General features: G+C 45.4%; 1 protein-coding gene and 1 non-coding gene across 18 annotated transcripts in view; one reads left to right on the forward strand and one right to left on the reverse strand.

The window, feature by feature from the left end:
* Positions 1-705: 705 nt before the first annotated feature.
* The window catches only part of hspg2 (heparan sulfate proteoglycan 2), a 200218-nt gene continuing 176033 nt past the window's right edge, over positions 706-24890 (reverse strand). For 10 of the 17 annotated variants that reach the window (XM_036988585.1, XM_036988594.1, XM_036988584.1 and 7 more), the window contains 26 exons: positions 24705-24884; positions 22839-23099; positions 22479-22641; positions 20170-20267; positions 19690-19956; positions 19359-19471; positions 19060-19207; positions 18776-18892; positions 18490-18507; positions 17409-17493; positions 17048-17192; positions 16767-16869; positions 16458-16567; positions 16179-16386; positions 14225-14446; positions 13230-13474; positions 12826-12997; positions 12504-12626; positions 10727-10783; positions 9475-9550; positions 6658-6742; positions 5755-5829; positions 4795-4865; positions 4393-4476; positions 4072-4175; positions 706-3868 (listed from right to left, as the gene is read on the reverse strand). In XM_036988585.1, coding sequence (XP_036844480.1) covers positions 3696-3868; positions 4072-4175; positions 4393-4476; positions 4795-4865; positions 5755-5829; positions 6658-6742; positions 9475-9550; positions 10727-10783; positions 12504-12626; positions 12826-12997; positions 13230-13474; positions 14225-14446; positions 16179-16386; positions 16458-16567; positions 16767-16869; positions 17048-17192; positions 17409-17493; positions 18490-18507; positions 18776-18892; positions 19060-19207; positions 19359-19471; positions 19690-19956; positions 20170-20267; positions 22479-22641; positions 22839-23099; positions 24705-24884 — 3503 coding nt within the window. In that variant the 3' untranslated portion in view covers positions 706-3695. The remainder of the gene's footprint in view (positions 3869-4071; positions 4176-4392; positions 4477-4794; positions 4866-5754; positions 5830-6657; positions 6743-9474; positions 9551-10726; positions 10784-12503; positions 12627-12825; positions 12998-13229; positions 13475-14224; positions 14447-16178; positions 16387-16457; positions 16568-16766; positions 16870-17047; positions 17193-17408; positions 17494-18489; positions 18508-18775; positions 18893-19059; positions 19208-19358; positions 19472-19689; positions 19957-20169; positions 20268-22478; positions 22642-22838; positions 23100-24704; positions 24885-24890) is intronic. The other 7 variants (XM_036988582.1, XM_036988597.1, XM_036988583.1 and 4 more) reach the window with 6 other exon arrangements.
* Positions 2152-2225, forward strand: trnaa-ugc. Its single transcript has one exon. It is a non-coding gene; the product is annotated as a tRNA-Ala (tRNA).

The following is a 24890-nucleotide window of genomic DNA, read 5'->3' on the forward strand; positions in this document are numbered from 1 at the left end:
TGCAATGTAATGTGTATGTAATGCTGGTAGAACAGAGCAGTAAAAATGAAATATAAAATCATTTTGAAATGCTGCCACGGTTACTTACTGTATAAACATTTGTCATGCCTCATCTAATCATAATTTACAGTAATAAGAGATCTCTATGGCTATCCATATCAGAAACCTGATTTGGGTCTAACTTCCATTGGGTACATTGAACCTTGACTTTGTCAATAGGCCTGGTAATAGAGTAATAGAGAATCACACTGTCTCGGGTCCTGGGTAAAGAGCTGGCCCACTAAAGATGACGAGCGAACATAATGACGATTAAGGGTAACAATCGTATCATTCAATCTTATCAATCGTATCATTCAATCTTATCAATCGTATCATTCAATCTTATCAATCGTATCAATCATTATTTACTGCTGTTCTTTAATTATTTGTTATTCTTATCTCTTATCTTAACTTTTTTGGGGGTATTTTCTTAAAACTGCATTGTTGGTTAAGGGCTTGTAAGGAAGCATTTCACCTGTGACAAATAACATTTGATTTGATTTGGATATCCTGGGACTGGAGTGTGCAATATCTGAAAGTGAATTAGTAGATAAAGGAGGACTATATCGGACAACTGTCTGTAGAACGTTAAAAAAATTATACAAGAAAATAATAATAGAACTGGGTAAAAAAAATATGACTGGGAAAAGAACACAACTCGCAAGATTCTAAATAGCACATGAATGTTGTTTTAATGAAGAAACACTGAGGGAGGGGAAGAGTCATTCCTTTCAACTCTGGAAATGGTTCAGTCAGGAACAAGAGCAGTATCATCCAATGGACAATAATATTATGTGTAGTACACTTCCATTCACTAGAAATTTGTGACAGTATCTTTCAACATGTCTTAATCCAAAAAAAGAAACAGAGACAATATTAAAAATGTCAAAATAGGTGAAATAATATCTTCATCAATGATGAGTGGCCATATTTACTTCATACATACTCAGTACACCAACCATACCCAAATATATCTTATGATGATATACACAAATGGGAATTCAATGTATTATTGATTTGTGATTGTATGATGTTTTTCTCATCCGTGTTTATGCAGTGTTTACTCCTGTCAATTACACAATAATCACATTGTAACCTTTCCCAATGAGTATTGGTAACTCTACTCAATGTGATATAGAGAGCCTAAAATCCTTCATTTTATCATTTCAAACCAGAGCCATACTGTATATATAGATCTATAGATACACATAGATTTATTTGGGTCTGGCACAAAGCAGTTGACAACCCCTTCTCGGGCTGATGTTACTGTCAGTTACCACAGTTGTTCCACAGACACTCAACTGAGACGGTATATGTCATGGTGGGAACTTCAGTCGGGGAAGACAGAAGAACGGTATTAAAAATCCAACATGAAGGGCATGGGGATGTGGGGAGGGAATACACAACAACGCAAGAAAAAAATGATGGCAAGCTTTTCTGATTGCTCTACAACAGCAGAATCAAGCCTGAAATAAACAACAGAAATGAATCAAATAAACAAAAATAAATAAAAATGAAGCAACTTTAAGTGAAATGATAGTGCTCATTTTTAGAATATTAATCAACATAATCTTCAACTTACAAAATGTGAAAAGTTTGTGAAACTATGATGCCATATTTGTCATGTGGTCAACCAGTGTGGGCGAGCATGCTCATTGGGGCTCCATAGGTCACAGTTAGCACGCACCCCACCAGGCAGGTTTCAACTGTATTCCCCCACTGCTGAAGTAATCTACTCTGTCTGCTGTATGTCTACTGTTCGTCTCATCCAATCAGTCTACCCCAAGTTATGGAAGCCATATCCATGTCAAAATATTTTGGTATGAATCTGCTTGCATAGTGCGTTAGGTACAACAGCTAACAAAATGATGCAGCTGCTACAGTTCCATGTCAGACCTGTTAGCTCCATGAGACCTACTGAGGCTAGTTGCTACTGAACCTGAAAATGACTGAGGAACATCTTGACGCAGTTCTGCGTTAACCCTCCTGAGGATTTAGATGGCGAGACGCGGACATAAAGTACACACACATAGAGCAACAGTACACAGTTTACACGCATTTAGTACAATCACATACAGTACACACACAACGTCATATAGGGATAACAGTATGGTCCCGTGTGGCTCAGTTGGTAGAGCATGGCGCTTGCAACGCTAGGGTTGTGGGTTCAATTCCCACGGTGGACCAGTATGAGAAATGTATAGTGCACGCACTACCGTAAGTTGCTCTGGATAAGAGCGTCTACTAAATCAGGGTTTCCCAAAGTTGGTCCTGGGACCCCCACATACCCAGACTAAACTGATATTTACCTGACTTGGAAATAGTAAGCACATGATTGTGACTGCAGAAGCAAAATTACAAAATGTCTTAGAATTCTCAGAACCGCTCATAATAAAAAAAACTTCAAAATTAAAATCTACATTCATTCTTTAAAACACCACCTTGACGTCTTTTGAGATCTACTCAATAAGATAGGACTCATGAGGAGACTGAGCCACACTAAAAATACTAAAATAAACCTCAGATTTAATCTGGAGAACAACACAACCTCCCCAACCTCAGGAGAGGTGAAAGAAAGTAGGCAAGTGTAACATGTGTTTTACACTGATATTATTTCAAATGTAGAAATTAAGTAAATGTAACAACATATGTACTACATTAATATAAGGAGACAGACACATGAGTGTTAGTGCGCTGTATTTTCATGTCTGACTTAATAGCACCAAGTTTAAAAAAAACACAATTTACAGACACAAAAGAGGCAACCATGCTAGGTGTGGAAAGACAAGGTATTTTAGAATCAGATCAGAAATGATTTGGCAGAATTGAACGGCACCATTACTTCTAATAGCTTGTTTTTAAAATCCTGTCTGTTTGTTTTTAAAATCCTGTCTGTTTGTTTTTAAAATCCTGTCTTCCCCTGAGATGTGTCTTGATGCTGCTTTGTGACGTGACCTCTGTGACCCCTCTACCAATAGTGTGACAAGGCTGTGATCATGCTCGCCCCTCAGGTTCCCCTACAGAAGTGAAGAAGAAAGTAGAAGGCCTAAATGTCTTCAAGTATTAACACAACTAGGCCCTATAAAAAAAGCCCTGGACACACAGTATTAGAACCCAGAATCAACTCTAGGACAAAGTAGAGCAGTTATGGTTAGTTTGCATGTTTCCCCCACAAATATATAATATATATTTATATGTATATAAATAAAAATTCAGTGCTGTAAAAACATCTCCAACTCCATAGGATCTGACCCATCGTAGAAGGCCTATAGCGTTTTACTCTCTTGTTGTCATGGCTAAAAGCTACTGCCGGGAGTATGTAAACTGTACTGGATCTGTGTTAATAGTCCTTGACCTTCATTGACAATACAACACTGAGGAAGTGAAGATTTGTTAATATCATTTCATTTTTTCTCTTTTTTTTGGTTTAATGCACATAGAGCAAAATATCATTTTGTGTTGTGTATCTTTGTTTTTGGTAGGAGCAAAGCACCACGTTTGTATCAAACTGACTGTGTGTACGCATGTATGTAAGTCTCTGTGTGTTTGCGTGTAACTGTGAATGTCTGTGTGTATCTTGTCTCCATAGTCTCTCTCTCTGTCTGTGTGTGTGTGTGTGTGTGTGTGTGTGTGTTTGTGTGGGGGCTGCTGTAGGTCTATGAGGAGCAACGGCCCACGTTGATGCCATTCTCTGCGGTGGCCTGCAGCTCGATGGGTCTGGCCAGCTGCTCTCCCGGCCGGGCGTTCATCAGAGACAGGTTCCTCACACAACCTTCGAGCCCCGATGAGAACTTCCCTCCCGTCATCGCAAATATGTCCGGGGCGCCACCTGTAACACACAAACACACATGAGTACACGCACGCACACACACAACCTCAGTGCATGTCCTTAGAAGAGACACAATATCACCTCTGTCAATCAGTCATTTGCCTATAGATTTGGGACAGTGTACTTTCAAACTTTTTGGAGACCTTGAAAATTAATACTTGACATTTTCCCAACATGTCTCTAACGGGAAGAAGGACACGTACCCAGGTATACGTTGCCTTTGGTGTTCACCATGATGCTTTTGCCTTGTGATTGTCCTTGTTGAAAGGCTCCTCCGTCTATCTGAATATATCCCTGTTTACCAGTTCTGATCACACACACAGAAGAAAACGTTCCTTACTCGTATAATCATTACACTTCATCACAAAGCACAGAGAACATTCGTTGAGAAAATAAATCACTACTAAAACTATAAACATTTTCTATTCTATTAACAGTAGATCTTCCACTGTATGTGGAATAAGAGGTGAATAATACAAGTTGTAACGGAGCATGAGAGTGGAAGGTCATGTACTGTGTGTTACCTCACAGCAGTGACCTTGTGCCATCTGCCATCGTTGATGGGCTCTCTGGACTGGATCTGAGACTCACCACTGCCCAGCTGGTAGCTGTGGACAGACAGGGAATATGCAACAGCAGCATTACTACTGGGACTACATAGAGGAGAATAAAGACCTAAATTGAGGCCTGAAATTACTTACACCCTTGATAAAGATGAGTATACAATATAGCTCAGTATTTTAATTATTTATTTTATTCAGTCATTCTTGCTCACCTTTATGACAGGTGTCAATCATTTTGGACCCCACCGTATGTGCTTATTTAGGACTGGTGCAAACAATATTTACTTTACCAATCAGATATACGAACAGCATGGGCATATTCCTTAGGATACCACCACAGTGATGTCAGTGATGCTTTCTTACCTGAAGACAAGGTGTCCGTTTTGCAGACCAAGACTGATAAAGTCCTTGCCCTTGCCTTGATCTCCAAGTTCCTAGAAATAAAGTTATTTGGATTACAAATTATAGGAAAGTTATGACAGTATAATGACAGACAGTAAAATAGCATATACTGTATCATATACAGTAGGTATACTCAAATTCTACTTGAGAAGGTCTGGTCAGACACATTTCCTAGGTGGCAAAGGTCTGGATGAATATTGTCATTTGTTGGCGTAGTAACAAACCCCCACCTCACAACCCCAAACTGCTCACACTGTTTTTGTTGGAGGAGAGAAAATGTTGCAATTTTAAACCTAATTTCCCACAATTCTTCACATTTTGCAGAGAATCCATGTCTTATGTGTGTTTATATGATACCACGGGTCGAAGCCCAACCGAGTAGTTGAGAACCGCGGCCCGTATTGACCCCATTCTGGGTCCAAATCGCACCGCGGTCAGCCAGTTGAGCATGGGGGATATACTGTACAGTATATCTAACATACTGTATATCTGGATCATACAGTAAAACCATAATGGATTTTTTCATATACTGAGCGCACAGGTTTTGTATTAAGACTTGTGGAGTTCCCTGTATTGTATAAGATACACACAAATATATTTTTAGACCTATTCAGGCTTTGATCACAAACCTGAATCAAGCTCCTTTTGGTAGTACAGAACAAATGTTACATGCAACATAACAATGAGCATTGAAGCTGTCACAGCCATCGTGCATATTATACAACATAGATATTATTGTTAAGGATTGATTGATTGTATTTAATTGTTAATTAAAGCTAGTAGGCTGCTCCAGCCGGAGAAAACAACACAAGTTCAAAACATGTATTCCATAGTTATGGTATAGATATAGTGTAAGACTGTCAAATCATCTTACAATATATCTATACATGAAGTACATATCCTGAAGTATACCATATTTACCAGGTGTTTTGGTGAGGTGGATACCTTTTTACTAGCATGCATCTTGCGGAAATGGCTAGCGCCATTAACTGACTCCTGGGGAAGATGGGAAGGGGCTTGGGTTAGAGAGGCAAAGCAACAATCAGGCAACATGCAGTGCAGTCAATCAAAACAGTGCTGTCAAAACCATGCCAAACCATGCCTGAACCTGGAACTGTGACGTAGCTCGCTCAGAGCCAACATGCCAAACCATGCCTGAACCTGGAACTGTGACGTGGCTCGCTTAGAGCCAACATGCCTGAACCTGGAACTGTGACGTGGCTCGCTCAGAGCCAACATGCCTGAACCTGGAACTGTGACGTGGCTCGCTCAGAGCCAACATGCCTGAACCTGGAACTGTGACGTGGCTCGCTCAGAGCCAACATGCCTGAACCTGGAACTGTGACGTGGCTCGCCCAGAGCCAACATGCCTGAACCTGGAACTGTGACGTGGCTCGCTCAAAGCCAACATGGCAAACCATGCCTGAACCTGGAACTCTGACGTGGCTCGCTCAGAGCCAACATGCCAAACCATGCCTGAACCTGGAACTGTGATGTGGCTTGCTCAGGGCCAACATGCCAAATCGACAGCCAGTCTGTAAGTTACATCAATCTCAATACAATGAGAAAGAAGTGAGATGTGAGAGCCAGTTAAAAACATGAGAAACAACCAAAAGGAAACTTTTAGTCTTAGAAAAGCGAGACACAAATCCAATGTATTATTATATTTACTATTATTAATGACAGTGAGTGTAAACGGAAGTGCTGAATCAAAGTTCTGCATGGTAGGTTATTGGTAAATATGTGATTAGATAGTAAGGATGAAAAATAGTGCTGAGTATTGCCCCGGGGGTGCATGAGTACGGTGGTCAGGTTAGGACATACCACTCCCTGCCACAGGATCAGGCCCTCTTTGGAGTTGCTGTTGACCTTGATTTCCAGCTCAATGGTCTCTGGAGTGTCAGGGCCGCTGCAACACACACATACACACACAGACATTATAACACACACACACAGACATTATAACACACATACAGACATTATAACACACACACAGACATTATAACACACATACAGACATTATAACACACACACAGACCTTATAACACACACACAGACATTATAACACACACACAGACATTATAACACACACAGAGACATTATAACATACACACACAGATATTATAACACACATACAGACATTATAACACACACACAGACATTATAACACACATACAGACATTATAACACACATACAGACATTATAACACACACACAGACATTATAACACACACACAGACATTATAACACACACACAGACATTATAACACACACACAGACATTATAACACACACACAGACATTATAACACACACAAAGACATTATAACACACACACAGACATTATAACACACACAAAGACATTATAACACACATACAGACATTATAACACACACACAGACATTATAACACACATACAGACATTATAACACACATACAGACATTATAACACACATACAGACATTATAACACACATACAGACATTATAACACACATACAGACATTATAACACACATACAGACATTATAACACACATACAGACATTATAACACACATACAGACATTATAACACACATACAGACATTATAACACACATACAGACATTATAACACACATACAGACATTATAACACACATACAGACATTATAACACACATACAGACATTATAACACACATACAGACATTATAACACACATACAGACATTATAACACACATACAGACATTATAACACACACACAGACATTATAACACACACAAAGACATTATAACACACATACAGACATTATAACACACACACAGACATTATAACACACATACAGACATTATAACACACATACAGACATTATAACACACATACAGACATTATAACACACATACAGACATTATAACACACATACAGTGCATTCAGAAAGTATTCATACCCCTTCCTTTTTTTTTTTTTTTTTTTACAATTTGTTACATTACAGCTTTGTTCTCAAATGGATTAAATAAACAAAATGCCTCATTAATCTACACACAACACCCCATAATGAAGAAAACAGGTTTTTAGAAAATGTTTGCAAATGTATTAAAAATAAAGAACAGAAATACCATTTTTACATAAGTATTCAGACCCTTTACTATGAGACTTGAAATTGAACTCAGGTGCATCCTGTTTACATGGATCATCCTTGAGATGTTCCTACAATTTGATTGGAGTCCACCTGTGGTAAATTCAATTGATTGGACATGATTTGGAAAGGCACACACCTGTCTATATAAGGTCCCATAGTTTACAGTGCATGTCAGAGCAGAAAAAAAAAACATGAGGACAAAGGAATTGTCCGTAGAGCTCCGAGACAGGATTGTGTCGAGGCACAGATCTGGGGAAGGGTACCAAAACATTTCTACAGCATTGAAGGGCCCCAAGAACATAATGGCTTCTATCATTCTTAAATACAAGAAGTTTGGAAGCACCAGGACTCTTCCTAGAGCTGGCCACCCGGCCAAACTGAGCAATCGGGGGAGAAGGGCCTTGGTCAGGGAGGTAACCAACAACCCGATGGTCACTCTGACAGAGCTCCAGAGTTCCTCTGTAGAGAAGGGAGAACCTTCCAGAAGGACAACCATCTCTGCAGCACTACACCAATCAGGCCTTTATGGTAGAGTGGCCAGACGGAAGCCCCTCCTCAGTAAAATACATATGACAGCCCGCAAGATTGAACTCTTTGGCCTGAATTCCAAATGTCACGTCAGGAGGAAACCTGACACCATCCCTACGGTGAAGCATGGTGATGGTAGCATCATGCTGTGGTGATATTTTTCAGCGGCAGGGACTTGGAGACTAGTCAGGATCGAGGGAAAGATGAATGGAGCAAAGTATAGAGAGATCCTTGAAGAAAACCTGCTACAGCGTGCTCAGGACCTCCAACTGGGGCGAAGGTTCACCTTCCAACAGGACAATGACCCTTAGCACACAGCCAAGACAACACAGGAGTGGTTTTGGGAATGTATTTGAGTGGCCCCGCCAGAGCCCGGACTTGAACCTGATCAAACATCTCTGGAGAGACCTGAAAATAGCTGTGCAGCGACGCTCCACATCCAACCTGACAGAGAGGATCTGAAGAGAGGATCTGAAGAGAGGATCTGAAGAGAATAATGGGAAAAACCTTCCAAATACAGGTGTGCCAAGCTTGTAGCACCATACCCAAGAATCAAGGCTGTAATCGCTGCCAAAGGTGCTTCAACAAAGTACTGAGTAAAGTGTCTGAATACTTATGTAAATGTGATGTTTCAGCGTTGAATTTTTAATACATTTAATACACTTTAAACCTGTTTTTGCTTTGTCATTATGGGGTATTGTGTGTAGATTGATGAGGAATAAAACTATGTCATCAATTTTACGATAAAGCTGTAACATTAGAAAATGTGGAAAAAGTCAAGGAGTTTGAATGCTTTCCAAATGCACTATACACATGGAGAAAGAGAGTGTAAGAGGGGGAGAGGGAGAGAGAAAGAGAGAGTGGGGGGAAGACCCAGACATGGTTTTAAAACTACCTAGACCATGTCAATGTCTCAATACAATAGTGACAATTGTAGAGAAGGAAATTGATACAGCTTAAAGAAAGTTACTTCCTTCTCCACTTGGGAAACTCTGGCTCACCTTCTGGGGAAGATAGTCTTGGGAAGAGCAAGGTAACCGTTGTCATAGAATTTAACTGCATACTCAATGGGGGCATCTATAAAAACAGAGTAGAAAACACAACACCTCAGTTTCCTGTATGTTGCTATATTGAACCTTAGTGTTAGCGCTCCCTCCGGTGGCAGCAGGGTGAATAGAACCTCCGTCCAACTGGCTCAGTTAGAAACTAACAGTGGTTAGTACACAAGTTAAGAAAGAGGGAAAAAGACAGATAAATGTTCTTATCAATACTTGTATTTATATTTTTAAATAACTCTACTTTTGACACATTCCTCAACACATTATTTTAAACTAATGTTGCAGATTGAAAATTCTGCATTGACAGACAAACTGTGCAAAATACCAGAGCCAGACGACATTCTCCATAGTACATGTCATTCATCACACACACTAGGTCTGTAGAGTCAAGCGAGACAGGCATCTCAGTGCAGTGTGGACCCAGGCGATCGAGTGCTCCATGCATAGTTATCATCTTCAAGGGAGTTTCAACTCACCCAAACGGCTCTCACATCATAATACTTTCATCAAAATACTTTTAGTGGTTAGTAACTGACAACGAACATCCTTGTTCCAATGGGTAGAAAATAATGCAATTCTCAGTTTCCAACGAACGAGAGCAGAAGTGGAGAAAAAAAACAGTTGTTCTGTTGTTGATTTGGACAGGCAGTTTGGAAGACGGCAGTTTGGAAGACGGCAGTTTGGACAGGCAGTTTGGAAGACGGCAGTTTGGAAGATGGTAGTTTGGAAGATGTTGCAGTAAGTAGTTGGTTTTGTCACAGACTCGACAGGACACTTGTTTAGGAGAGGACAAAAGGGGAATTCTAAATGTCTTGCATCTCTAAAACATACACAGTATCTCAAACAATAGAGAGAAAAAGTGTCAAAGGGCCAAAACCCAATAATACACAACCGCAAGAAGACGCAATATCCATCTGCACACCACCGTACCCTTAGCCTTTAACAACGTACAATTCCCCCCTCCCAACATTTCACAGGATAGGAACCCCAGCCACCAGTTCAGTACAGAATATGAATGTGTAGCGTTGTTTTGGTAGTACAGTGTTGTGTAAGTTTCTCTGATTTGCTGAGTGTGTGTGTTAGGCTGGCGGCGGGGGCCATGCGGGGGCTCTCGGGGGCCCTTAGGTCGAGCAGATGGGCCCCTGACTGTTAGTCACAGTTGTGTCAGGCAGAACTGAAGGGAGGGATACTGTACCATTCCCCCCGCTACCCTCCAAATTCCACAGGGCATCGGCGAAGCTGGAGACCTGGCCTGTGTGTGTGGAATATAGCCATTAGAGGGCAGGGATTAGACGCACAAGATCATGTGGCTTTGACACCCAACACTACAGACCACTGCTGGATCCTATAGAGTAGAATAGTTTTTGGATGTTACGTTGTGGAGGTTAGAGTGTGGAGAATCATCTTCATATGGGCCCATTCCTTAGACGAGGGGTCTGGTTGAGGCCGAGCTAATGCAATGGTCCATGGGAGAGAGATTGTTATGTCTACTGGTAACTAATATCTCTGTCAAGACTATAGGGGTGTATTCTAAGCTAACATATACACAGTGCTACTGTGAAGCGATTTGATGGTATGCCCAGAGATGTCTGTATCTCCTAATGAAGAAACAGCGCTACAAACAAAATCAGCAATCACAATTATACCATACATCAGCATTTATGGCAACAGTGCAAATGTTGGACTAATTGAGAGAAAACAAAAATACTATATGTGAACACAGTCAAAGTGTTATAATTAGGTAATTAGGTTGCAATGATTTCTTATCCAGATACTCTATGCAGAATTGTTCCATTTGATCTGCTAGTCTCCTTCACTGTCTATGATAATAAAGTCACATCTAATGGGACTAGAATATATAGTGTAATGGTTGTGTGTGTATTGTGTATAGGAGGGGACTACAATATATAGTGGAATGGTTGTGTGGGTGTAGTGTATAGGAGGGGACTAGAATATATAGTGGAATGTTTGTGTGTGTGTAGTGTATAGGGGGGACTAGAATATATAGTGGAATATAAAGTGGAATGGTTGTGTGTGTGTAGTGTATAGGAGGGGACTAGAATATATAGTGGAATGGTTGTGTGTGTGTAGTGTATAGGAGGGGACTAGAATATATAGTGGAATATACAGTGGAATGGTTGTGTGTGTGTAGTGTATAGGAGGGGACTAGAATATATAGTGGAATGGTTGTGTGTGTGTAGTGTATAGGAGGGGACTAGAATGGTTGTGTGTGTGTAGTGTATAGGAGGGGACTAGAATATATAGTGGAATGGTTGTGTGTGTGTAGTGTATAGGAGGGGACTAGAATATAGAGTGGAATGTTTGTGTGTGTGTAGTGTATAGGAGGGGACTAGAATATATAGTGGAATATATAGTGGAATGGTTGTGTGTGTGTAGTGTATAGGAGGGGACTAGAATATATAGTGGAATATACCGTGGAATGGTTGTGTGTGTGTAGTGTATAGGAGGGGACTAGAATATATAGTGGAATGGTTGTGTGTGTAGTGTATAGGAGGGGACTAGAATATATAGTGGAATGGTTGTGTGTGTCTAGTGTATAGGAGGGGACTAGAATATATAGTGGAATGGTTGTGTGTGTGTAGTGTATAGGAGGGGACTAGAATATATAGTGGAATGGTTGTGTGTAGTGTATAGGAGGGGACTAGAATATATAGTGGAATGGTTGTGTGTGTCTAGTGTATAGGAGGGGACTAGAATATATAGTGGAATGGTTGTGTGTGTCTAGTGTATAGGAGGGGACTAGAATATATAGTGGAATGGTTGTGTGTGTGTAGTGTATAGGAGGGGACTAGAATATATAGTGGAATGGTTGTGTGTGTCTAGTGTATAGGAGGGGACTAGAATATATAGTGGAATGGTTGTGTGTGTGTAGTGTATAGGAGGGGACTAGAATATATAGTGGAATGGTTGTGTGTGTGTAGTGTATAGGAGGGGACTAGAGCAGTACTCACTCTCTCCACAGACGGGGCCATTGAAGCCTACAGGACACACACACTGGCTGTTGACACAGCTGCCTCCGTTCTGGCACTGGTCACTGCTCTGGCAGGTATCCTTCAACACCTCACATCGCTCACCTGGAGAGGGCACAGAGACAGGGGTCAGAAATTAGAGGGGTCAAAGTGGCATTAGGGGGAGAGATACATACGACAGTTCTCGTTTGGGAAAGATTAATTTCAGAATAGGGTTATTGAATGCCAATTATTAAATCAATCTACGGCACATAGCTCTAACCAAACTGAAATCCCATAGATAAATTAAGTACAATGGACTCACCCTCGAAGCCGTCCTTGCACAGACACTGGTACTCATACTCGGCGCTCGGCATGCAGCTGGCCCCGTTTAGACAGGGGTTGCGGTCACAGGGACTGTTGTCCTTACACTGGATGATGGCCATGCTGTCTGTGAAGCTGTAGGACAGGTCCACCTTCTTACCGTTGATGGACACCTGGACAACGGACAACACAGAGGGTTAGAGGTCCAATCAAGTCCAATTATTCAAGTCAAACAATCAGGGAAAAGAAGACAGTTTCACGTTTGTTTTTTAAACTATTGATGTTCTGTGACTGTGTGGATATGTGACGCTATTGTAGTAATATGGTGGTTATAAACATGACATAAGTGCTTATGAATTATAATAAAGGCCATCATGGCTCATGCTGTGTGTGTTTTGAGCTCACCTCTCCTATGCATCCATCGTACACAACACTGATGTTAAGGGCCTTGGGTATGATATCAAAGTTGGGGACTCCTCCTAGGTACATGGGGGTGTGGATATTCAGGCCCTGGGCCTTGCCTGGTGACGACCTCCTGACCTCCCGGCCACCGTCAATCTTCAGAGAGCCATCCTTGTCGAGGCGCCCGGCTTCCAAGCGGTGCCACTGGCTCAGGGTGACCGGCTCAGGACTGCGCAGGACAGCTTGGCCTGGAAACAAAGACAGTAGCATGATTTCCACTATTATACTGTCTGAGCACGGCAGTGCTTGCTAATGCTTTGCTAGTTTCCTTTTCCACTGTTTTGTTGATACCTGAGAGGAGCTAAGTGTGAAAACTAGGCCAATGAAACAGAGGAGATACTTCATCTAGAGAAAATGATTATATCGGTCAACAGTTACAGGTGACTCAATCTATTAGTTAAAGGAATTCTTCAGGATTTTGGCAATGATTAACTCTTCGATACCATTTTTATGTCTCTTTGTCAAGTATGAAGTAAGTTACGCGAGCCAACACTAACTAGCATTTACGCAATGACTGGAAGTCTATGGTATTTCCTAGCATGCTAGCAGATACCATAGCGCAATGACTGGGCAATGACTACCAGTCATTGCGGCTAAGGCTAATTATCAATTGTGCTAGCAACTTCATTCAAACTGCAAGCAGAGACATAAACATGCTATCCATGAGTTCATCTGACTCTGGGGAAGTAGATAAAGTGCCTCATTGCCAAAATCCCGAAGTATCCCTTTTAGATTCAAGAATCTATGGCACAACCATAAACAGCTTTGAGCTCGAAAACGAAAAGGTAACAGTTGGAGAGGATACAGCAGATTGAGTAGCTATCATAGTATAACAGTATCAGGGCCTCTCACCCACATCAATAAATATAATTAATAATACAACTCCTTATTGTGTACTATGCAGTATACAGTATTATATTGAATCTCTACGCTCTCACCAGTCCCCAGTTCATAGCGGAACTGCACGTGTCCATCCACCATCTCCAGGGAGACAAAGTCCTCCGTCTTCATCTTCTTGCCCACGCTGAAGAACATCAGACCGTCCAGGTTCATGGGTTTGAACTCCATCTCGATGCGCAGGTCGTTGTGGATGTTGGTCAGAGGAGGGTATGCAATGTACGAGTCCCTACCGTCAAACAGGGGAGTAGTCACCAATTCACCTAGAGGAAACAAACATCAACAAGATGTTCAAATATGATGTTTAGAAAGAAAGTGGGATCATGCCTCAATGGTTATACGGTACAGCAAACAAGGGAAAGGAGGTCCGCTGTCGTATTGCCATCAGAGGCCCGTGTGGGGCGAGTCGTGGGGCGAGCCGTGGGGCCCGTGTGGGGCGAGCCGTGGGGCCCGTGTGGGGCGAGCCGTGGGGCCCGTGTGGGGCGAGCCGTGGGGCCCGTGTGGGGCGAGCCGTGGGGCCCGTGTGGGGCGAGCCGTGGGGCCCGTGTGGGGCGAGCCGTGGGGCCCGTGTGGGGCGAGCCGTGGGGCCCGTGTGGGGCGAGCCGTGGGGCCCGTGTGAGGCGAGCCGTGGGGCCCGTGTGAGGCGAGCCGTGGGGCCCGTGTGGGGCGATTCGTGGGGCCCGTGTGGGGCGAGTCGTGGGGCCCGTGCGGGGCGAGCCGTGGGGCCCGTGTGGGGCGAGCCGTGGGGGGCGAGTCGTGGGGCGAGCCGTGGGGCCCGTGTGGGGCGAGTTGTGGGGCCCGTGTGGGGCGAGCCGTGGGGCCCGTGTGGGGCGATTCGTGGGGCCCGTGTGGGGCGAGCCGTGGGGCCCGTGTGAGGCGAGCCGTGGGGCCCGTGTGAGGCGAGCCGTGGGGCCCGTGTGGGGCGATTCGTGGGGCCCATGTGGGGCGAGTCGTGGGGCCCGTGTGGGGCGAGCCGTGGGGCCCGTGTGGGGCGAGCCATGGGGCCCGTGCGGGGCGAGCCGTGGGGCCCGTGTGGGGCGAGCCGTGGGGGGCGAGTCGTGGGGCGAGCCGTGGGGCCCGTGTGGGGCGAGTTGTGGGGCCCGTGTGGGGCGAGCCGTGGGGCCCGTGTGGGGCGATTCGTGGGGCCCGTGTGGGGCGAGTCGTGGGGCCCGTGTGGGGCGAGCCGTGGGGCCCGTGTGGGGCGAGCCGTGGGGCCCGTGTGGGGCGAGCCGTGGGGCCCGTGTGGGGCGATTCGTGGGGCCCGTGTGGGGCGATTCGTGGGGCCCATGTGGGGCGATTCGTGGGGCCCGTGCGGGGCGAGTCGTGGGGCCCGTGTGAGGCGAGCCGTGGGGCCCGTGTGGGGCGATTCGTGGGGCCCGTGTGGGGCGAGTCGTGGGGCCCGTGTGGGGCGAGTCGTGGGGCCCGTGTGGGGCGATTCGTGGGGCCCGTGTGGGGCGAGTCGTGGGGCCCGTGTGGGGCGAGCCGTGGGGCCCGTGTGGGGCGAGCCGTGGGGCCCATGCGGGGCGAGCCGTGGGGCCCGTGTGGGGCGAGCCGTGGGGGGCGAGTGGGGCGAGTCGTGGGGCCCGTGTGTGGCGAGTCGTGGGGCCCGTGTGGGGCGATTCGTGGGGCCCGTGTGGGGCGAGTCGTGGGGCCCGTGTGGGGCGAGCCGTGGGGCCCGTGTGGGGCGAGCCGTGGGGCCCGTGTGGGGCGAGCCGTGGGGTCCGTGCGGGGCGAGCCGTGGGGCCCGTGTGGGGCCCGTGTGGGGCGAGTCGTGGGGCGAGCCGTGGGGGGCGAGTCGTGGGGCCCGTGTGGGGCGAGTCGTGGGGCCTGTGTGGGGCGAGCCGTGGGGCCCGTGTGGGGCGAGCCGTGGGGCCCGTGTGAGGCGAGCCGTGGGGCCCGTGTGGGGCGAGCCGCTGTTCTACCATCTTCGGGTGGGCAGAGACTTGCCCACTCGAGGAGGGGACATTGCAAAGGAAAATAACCTGTTTCCCTTACCGTCCATGCACTTGTTTCCAGACTTCCCCAAGTGGCATCGGCAGTCGTAGCCCAGGGTGTTCTGACGGTTGATGCAGGTGGCGTCTGGTCCACAAGCCTCTGGGTGGCAGTGCAGGGAGGAGTGGTGCTGGCAGTTACTCCCTGTGAATCCTCTGGGACAGCTACACTTGTACAGACTGGCATCAGAGTCCTGGCATATCCCTCCATTCTGAAACAAAACATCACAATGAATGAATTGTATTTAACAAGTGGGGTCTGAGGTAGTGGTGGTCAGCTGACCTGACAGGGACGGTCAGTGCAGACAGGACAGTTGGACACGCCCGTAGAGCTGCGGTCCAGATCCTTAAAGATGACCTCATCACCTTGGATGACCAGCTTACGGATGCAGCCTGGACAGAACAAGAACATGAACCTTAAACCATGAACCAATGAGAACATTCCAAAACAGTGAACAATAGCGCTATAACAATTCAAAATGATTCAATTTCACTTCCAGTTGGCACTAATATCACTCCATACAGTGTAATCAAAGTGTGTAGTACTGTTGTTAAGCATAACTAGCTACAAAACAAAACAATGATCTCTAACCAATGAAGCCAGTCTTGAGGCTAGCGGTCTTGGCCAGGAGGGTGTAGTTGGGGTAACCACCTACATACAACTCCTCATTCAGATCCAGCCCCTGGAACTTGCCCTGTGATACGAGACAGGAAATAGTGTTCATGGATTAATCTCCTGCATATGTACTTTGTATAAATTCAACAGTCTATAACTGACCATGAAAAACTACCTGGGAGCTTCTGTTGGATATTTTTGTCTGAATAATATTGTTCAACAGTCTCTGGATCAAAAAACTAATAATGTAAAACTACTTGGGAGCTTCCGTTGACTGGAGCCTCTCTGTCCACTACAATGGAGCCCTGTGTCTGGTTTCGGTGGAGTTCTATGGTGTGGAACTCTCCTAGTTTGATGGGTGTGGGGTAGCGGATGGTGGCCATGCCAGAACCCACGTCAAACCTGCCGGGAGAAAATAGTTCAGGTTAGCGTTATTGCTATCGTTCTTGTTATTATCATTGTCACTCTCATCATAATCGTGATCAGCATCAATATTGACAGAGTCTAATGTCAGTTTAAGTTACCATTTATCAATAACTTGTTTATTCTTACACATTGAGGTCATATAGCGTGCATAGCAACCCCTAATGCTCCAGAATGACACAGCCAGGTGCTCACCTGAACTCAGGCCTGCCTCCCACCAGCCCCAAAGAGATGAAGTCTGCTCCCATGGTCCTCTTCTGTCCGTTATAGATGATCATACCTGGTGGAAAAGTAGAGGTACAATTAATTGTGTTCACACACCTCCCCTCCTTGAGCCAGTCAGAAGCAGAGGCACCAGGGCGAGAGCTGAGGTCACTCAGTCAAAAAAGCTGCATGCTAGCAGGTTTAGGGCCAAGCTTGGGACAGTCAAAGCCAGGTTCTAGTATCTGCTGCCCTGGGGCATTGCTCTGTCTGGTCTGGTCTAGCTCTGCCTTTACACGGGCTGCATGCCAACGACACATGCTCTGCTAAACTCTTCCCAACTAGCACCGCGGCCATCATCATCATCAAGGTCAAAGCCAAGGCAGTCTAAAACCATGCCTCCTAAACATAAGCATATCCCTAACATCTATGGCTCTGAAAGGGAAGAGGATAGAGCTTAAATGCGGCACAAGTGTTGCGTTGTTATTCTGTTCACTCTGTATAACTTCCATTAAGTTGGTATGGAAGTTGTCATCAGAGTATGTGTGTCACTCGTTAAGCACCCCATCTTGCTGGTGGTACTGTGCTCTGTACTAGCGTCAGAACTGGGAAGACAAATGCCTATAGCCACATACAATACTGTACAATGTCCATTATGAGGCTCATTCATTGTATAGGTGAATGAGACATTGTATTTCATTAATTTTGCAATAATAAAGTGTGTCTTTGGAAGCAGCATTGCAATCCTGTTGGTCTAAGCTGATGCAGAGTGATGAAATGGATTGTAATAATGGCCATCTTTCCATGCATCGGCATCATACTATGTCGACACCATTAGGCCAATGACTGTAATGGATTGACGAGCGGGGGGCTGCCAATACAACCATCATGCCTGAATGAGGACATAGGTCATTCTCCATAGGCTTCTCTCTCACTGCTACCAGCTGTACTCTACATTACAATGCCTTATAGCAAGGTAAAAGGTAAACATCACTGGTGGCTTTTCTGGACTTTTAGCCCAAAAAGCAACACCTGCTTCATTCTTGAGTGTGTGAGTTACAGCACTGCGACTCACCCGCATACAGTATGAGACCTTCACACAGCATAGGTGAGAACAGAGGGGGAGTGTGGAGAGATAGAAGAACAGGGGGGGTAAAATCATACATGGGAAAACGACAATAAATGACAAACAAGACAAAAATAAGGAACGACAACGTACTATAGGACACAAAATAAGATCATAACAGATGGAGTATCATTGAGTCATAAAAATGCATAAATCCACTGGCACCGAAACTCTACAGACAAAAACATTAGTCTAGTACATTAATGTGATTATACCAATGTGACTGAATTCTCACCATCAGGATTGTCTGGCCTGAAGCTGATCTTGATGCTGAAGGACTTGTAGGCGTTCTTGATGGTGGGCAGAGTGAGATAGGACAGGGGCTCCTGGGTGAAATGGGGCATCACTCGATCTGTAGAGATAGAGGAGTTATAGTTAGATACTGCCAATATTTAAAGTTCCCCTCTGATTGAACTGACTGTCTATGAACCAGAGACAGGGAACAGGGAATCATAGAGTTGGATACAGGCAACAATGTTATATTCTTTTCCACAGTGTGTTTCTATAGAGCTGACTGACCATGGACTTTGAGGGTGGTGAAGGCCTCCACTTTTCCCTGCTTGTTGGAGGCAGTGCACACGTATGTCCCAGAATCCTCGTGGGTCAATCCAGGAACCGTCAAGGTGTTGACTACCTGTATACACTTAGGAGGAAGCTCCCCATCCAGCTACAGAGAGAAGGATGCACAGAACATGTTACAAAAGGTTAAATCAGGATCCTGTTCACAAGGCACATACTGTAGATGGAAAATAGTCAGATACAGATAGGCACCATCTTCACTAGTTTGTTTTCCGTTGCACTGATAGGGTGTTGGTTACCTTGGACCATTTGATGGCAGGCACTGGGTATCCTGATGCCACACAGGGCAGTACAGCATCAGATCCCACTGTCACTTCCTTCAGCTCTGGCAGAGCTGCGATCTGGGGTAGGGCTTTACAAACAAACATCTGTCAATACATGGTCGGAGGGGACAAGAGCTATAGGAGTGTGCATGTGTGTGTGTGTGTGCGTGTGCGTGTGTGTGCATGTGTGTGTGGTGTGTGTGTGTCTGTGCGTGTGTGTGCGTGTGTGTGTGTGTGCGTGTGCGTGTGTGCATGCATGTGAGTGTTTGCAGACGTACAGGACCAGTACGCTTCTTTTTCTACTCACACTGGACATTGAGGACCACCTGGGACTGCACAGAGCCCACATCGTTTGTGGCAGTGCAGCGGTACTGTCCAGCGTCAGCGTCTGTCACCTGTTCGATCTTAAGCATGCCGCCCTTCACCACAATGTGTGCCGGTAGCAGCCCTCCCACCTTGCTCCAGCGCACCGTGGGCTGGGGCTCGCCGATGGCCTGGCACTCAAACTCCACCGAGTTACCAACCATAACAGTCTGCACTGAGGTACGTACGTTGATCATTACCTTGGGAAGGGCTGCAGGCAATGAGGAGAGGAGAGAGAGGGTTCATACAAACACTGAATTAATACTGTAAAAATCAAGATAATTGCAGAGCCATTTATAGAGATATACATCTATGTGATTCCCAGATCCTTGAGAGGGATTGCATAGTGGGGCTATACAAAATATTATGTGTCATAAATGTGGGTTGTGACAGTGTCAATGATTGTATGAGGGTGTTGGCAAACCTTGGATGGTGAGCTTGGCGGTATCCTGAGCCTGGCCATGAACACTGGTGGCTCTGCAGATGTAGACGCCCTCATTGCTCTGATCCAGGTTCTCAATTCTACTCAAAACACACACGGATCAGATACAGGCAGATATCCAAATGCACGTCCTGATTTCACGAAGAGGGACATGATCATGGATCATCATTTTGTTGATCCTGGATCATCATCTGGTTAATCCTGGATCATCATTTGACTGTGTTGATCCTGGATCATCAGTTAACTGTGGTGATTCTGGATTGTCAATTAACTGTGTTGATCCTAGATCATCATTTAACAGTGTTGATCCTGGATCATCGTTTTTTTATTTTTTTTATTTAACTGTTAAGTTAGTTAAGAACAAATATTTACTTATTTTATTTACAATGACGGCATTTCAGCCAAACTCGGGATTACACAGGGCCAATTGTGCGCCGAACCAAGGTGTCTGTAGTGACGCCCCTAGCACTGAGATGCAGTGCCTTAGACCGCTGCGCCACTCAGGAGCCCAACTGTGTTGATCCTGGATCATCATTTAACTGTATTTTTTATTTCATTTTTTTTTCACCTTTATTTAACCAGGTAGGCTAGTTGAGAACAAATTCTCATTTACATCTGCGACCTGGCCAAGATAAAGCAAAGCAGTGTGACACAAACAACAACACAGAGTTACACGTGGAATAAACAAGCGTACAGTCAATAATACAATAGAAAAATAAGAAAGTCTAAGTACAGTGTGTGCAAATGGCGTGAGGAGGTAAGGCAATAAATAGGCCATAGTAGCGGAGTAAATACAATTTAGCAAATTAACACTGGAGTTATAGATGAGCAGATGATGATGTGCAAGTAGAAATACTGGTGTGCAAAAGAGCAGAAAAGTAAATAAAACAATATGGGGATGAGGTAGGGAGATTGGGTGGGCTATTTACAGATGGGCTATGTACAGCTGCAGCGATCGGTTAGCTGCTCAGATAGCTGATGTTTAAAGTTAGTGAGGGAAATATAAGTCTCCAGCTTCAGTGATTTTTGCAATTCGTTCCAGTCACTGGCAGCAGAGAACTGGAAGGAAAGGCGGCCAAAGGAGGTGTTGGCTTTGAGGGTGACCAGTGAGATATACCTGCTGGAGCGTGTGCTACGGGTGGGTGTTGTTATCGTGACCAGTGAGCTGAGATAAGCCGGAGCTTTACCTAGCAAAGACTTATAGATAGGTCATCTATAAGTCTATGCTAGAGGTAAGAATCCGAGAATTGAGCCAGTGGGTCTGGTGACGAATATGTAGCGAGGGCCGACAAGAGCATACAGGTCACAGTGGTGGGTGGCATAAGGGGCTTTGGTGACAAAACGGATGGCACTGTGATAGACTGCATCCAGTTTGCTGAGTTGAGTATTGGAAGCTATTTTGTAGATGACATCGCCGAAGTCGATTATCGGTGGGATGGTCAGTTTTACGAGGGTATGTTTGGTGGCGTGAGTGAAGGAGCCTTTTTTGCGAAATAGGAAGCCGATTCTAGATTTAATTTTGGATTGGAGATGTTTAATATGAGTCTGTAAGGATAGTTTACAGTCTAACCAGACACCTAGGTATTTGTAGTTGTCCACATATTCTAAGTCAGAACCGTCCAGAGTAGTGATGCTAGTCGGGCGGGCAGGTGCGGGCAGCAATCGGTTGAAGAGCATGCATTTAGTTTTACTAGCATTTAAGAGCAGTTGGAGGCCACGGAAGGAGTGTTGTATGGCATTGAAGCTCGTTTTGGAGGTTGATTAACACAGTGTCCAAAGAGGGGCCAGATGTATTCAGAATGGTGTCGTCTGCATAGAGGTGGATCAGGGAATCACCCGCAGAAAGAGCGACATCGTTGATATATACAGAGAAAAGAGTCAGTCCAAGAATTGAACGTTGTGGTACACTCACAGAGACTGCCAGAGGTCCAGACAACAGGCTCTCCGATTTGACACACTGAACTCTGTCTGAGAAGTAGATGGTGAACTAGGCAAGGCAGTCATTTGAGAAACCAAGGCTGTTGAGTCTGCCGATAAGATAACGGTGATTGACAGTCGAAAGCCTTGGCCAGGTCGACAAATACGGCTGCACAGTACTGTCTTTTATTGATGGCGGTTATGATATCGTTTAGTACCTTGAGCGTGGCTGAGGTGCACCCGTGACCAGCTCGGAAACCGGATTGCACAGCGGAGAAGGTACGGTGGGATTCGAAATGGTCAGTGATCTGTTTATTAACTTGGCTGTTACGTATTTGGACTGCCTGCTGTAAAGTGACTCCTGGCTCTCTCACCTCAGCACTCCGTCTTTGATGTGATGGTTGGGGGGCAGGGCTCCTCCCTCCTTCAGCCACTCCATGGTGGTATCCAGGCCTCCTGCAGCAGAGCAGGTGAACTCCACAGCACTACCCTGGGCCTTCACCTCCACCTGAGGAGACACACGCACCGCTAGGGGCGCTACACAGACACACACACACACACACACACACACAGGCAGGCAGGCAGGCAAGTGCATTCACACACAGATGCACACACACATACACAATAAGGGAGTGTTTGTGTGCTTCACTGAAGGTGGTTTTTATGATGACAAAAACCTTACTGTAGACAAATGTCATCAACACAGAAGCCAGGATGTGACTGGGCTTACTTACATCTGACTGTAACCTTGGCATGTGCTTCACTGGTGCCCACTTTGTTGGTGGCGACACACTTGTAAGTGCCAGTGTCTTCGGCTGTGGCCAGGTTGATCTGGAGGTCTCCTGCTTGGACGTCAGCCCTGGTGGACAGGCTGCCGTCCACCTTGGTCCACTGGAAGAGCAGGGGGGGAGTACCATGGGCCAGGCACTGCAGTCGGATTACCTCGCCCACACGCACTGCCACGTCGTCGGGCAGGGAGGTGGCATAGGGAGGAGCTGCATCACAGAGACATGGAAGGTTAGAGATACTAAAGTGACTAGTATTAGGAATAGATGATGATGTGTGACTTGATTCAGGAAGCTGGACATTTGGAGCTAGTTCCGACTTCACAGTAAGGCCGAGGGGGGGGGGGGGGGGGGGGGGGGGGGGGGGGTTTACCCCTTTTTCTCCCCAATTTCGTGGTATCCAATTGTTTAGTAGCTACTATCTTATCTCATCGCTATAACTCCCGTACGGGCTCGGGAGAGATGAAGGTTGAAAGTCATGCGTCCTCCGTTACACAACCCAACCAAGCCGCACTGCTTCTTAACACAGCGCCATCAAACCCGGAAGCCAGCCGCACCAATGTGTCGGAGGAAACACCGTGCACCTGGCAACCTTGGTTAGCGCGCACTGCGCCCGGCCCGCCACAGGAGTCGCTGGTGCGCGATGAGACAAGGATATCCCTATCTAGCCCTCCCTCTCGGCTAGATATGCCGAGAGATGTTTGGCCTGTCATATCAAATCAAATCAAATCAAATTTATTTTATATAGCCCTTCGTACATCAGCTGATATCTCAAAGTGCTGTACAGAAACCCAGCCTAAAACCCCAAACAGCAAGCAATGCAGGTGAAGAAGCACGGTGGCTAGGAAAAACTCCCTAGAAAGGGAGTTATCATATCATAGGCTTCTGCCTACATGTATAACAGAATGGGGTTTCCCTGGTCAGTATATAGATAATCTTTGCTTCCGCAGATTTTTGGAAAGATACAGTCATTGACAACTGCAAAAGCATTGCTACAGCGCTCAACAACATTGCTGCCCTGAATTTAGTGTAGGTTGGCATTTAATGTCATGAATCTTGACTTAGAGGCATCTCTGCAGAGTCGTCACTAGCTCGTACAGCCACAAAGTCATAAAATAATTTTAAACCTAATCCTAACTTTAACCACACTGCTAACCCTAATGCCTAACCCTAACCTTTAATTTTGCTCAGTTTTGCCTCTAGGGCAAGATTCATGACAATAAAGGTCAACCTGCAAATTTAGCTGGTGCTATCGACAAAGCTCAGTTGGAGAAAGTTTAAATAGAGAGATTACTTTCTGCTGACTCATATGCATTTACATGGGTGGGGCTGTGGTTAAGGCTTAAGAGGGCGTGAAAGATGCTGAATGGGCGTAAACAAAGAAGAGGTCTCCAGCAAGTGTGAACATTCAGCAAAATCTTTCAAGGGCTTTTTTTCATACTTGTCCCCTGAGTGGTTTTCCCATGTTTCATCTACAGTTGATAGATTTTTAAGCTATAAGTCTATATTTTTTTTAAACGTAAAAGCAAATCACTAAATTAGACTTAAGCTCGCATAGAGATGTGAGGTCACATTTATGCATGGTGAGACGTGATTCATGAGCTGTGTCATTGTGTTTTACTGGTGTTAATAATCTATATAAGTCTCCACAATATTTCTGTTCAGACTGGAACCAGCAGTGATGAAACCCTAACCTGGACCCAGATCTCTTTGGTTCCAGATTTGTATAGCCAACACGATCACGATTAACAGGAGTTGGTTAAGAATTACAAAAGATTTGGGACCAGGCTAATAAAATCTGTTTATCAGACTCACTCTCCACATCCAGCATGATGGTGACCTCTGTGGTGCCCATGTTGTTGGTGGCGTTACAGATGTACTCTCCAGAGTCTGCCCGGCCAACACTGGGCAGGACTAGGGTGTTGTCCACTACCTTATGTCTCCAGGGAAGAGGGGCACGCAGCTTAGACCATGTGATCTTAGGGGAGGGGAATCCTTGGG

The sequence above is a fragment of the Oncorhynchus mykiss genome, chromosome 9, assembly GCF_013265735.2.
Source record: "Oncorhynchus mykiss isolate Arlee chromosome 9, USDA_OmykA_1.1, whole genome shotgun sequence".
NCBI classification, from domain to species: domain Eukaryota; kingdom Metazoa; phylum Chordata; class Actinopteri; order Salmoniformes; family Salmonidae; genus Oncorhynchus; species Oncorhynchus mykiss.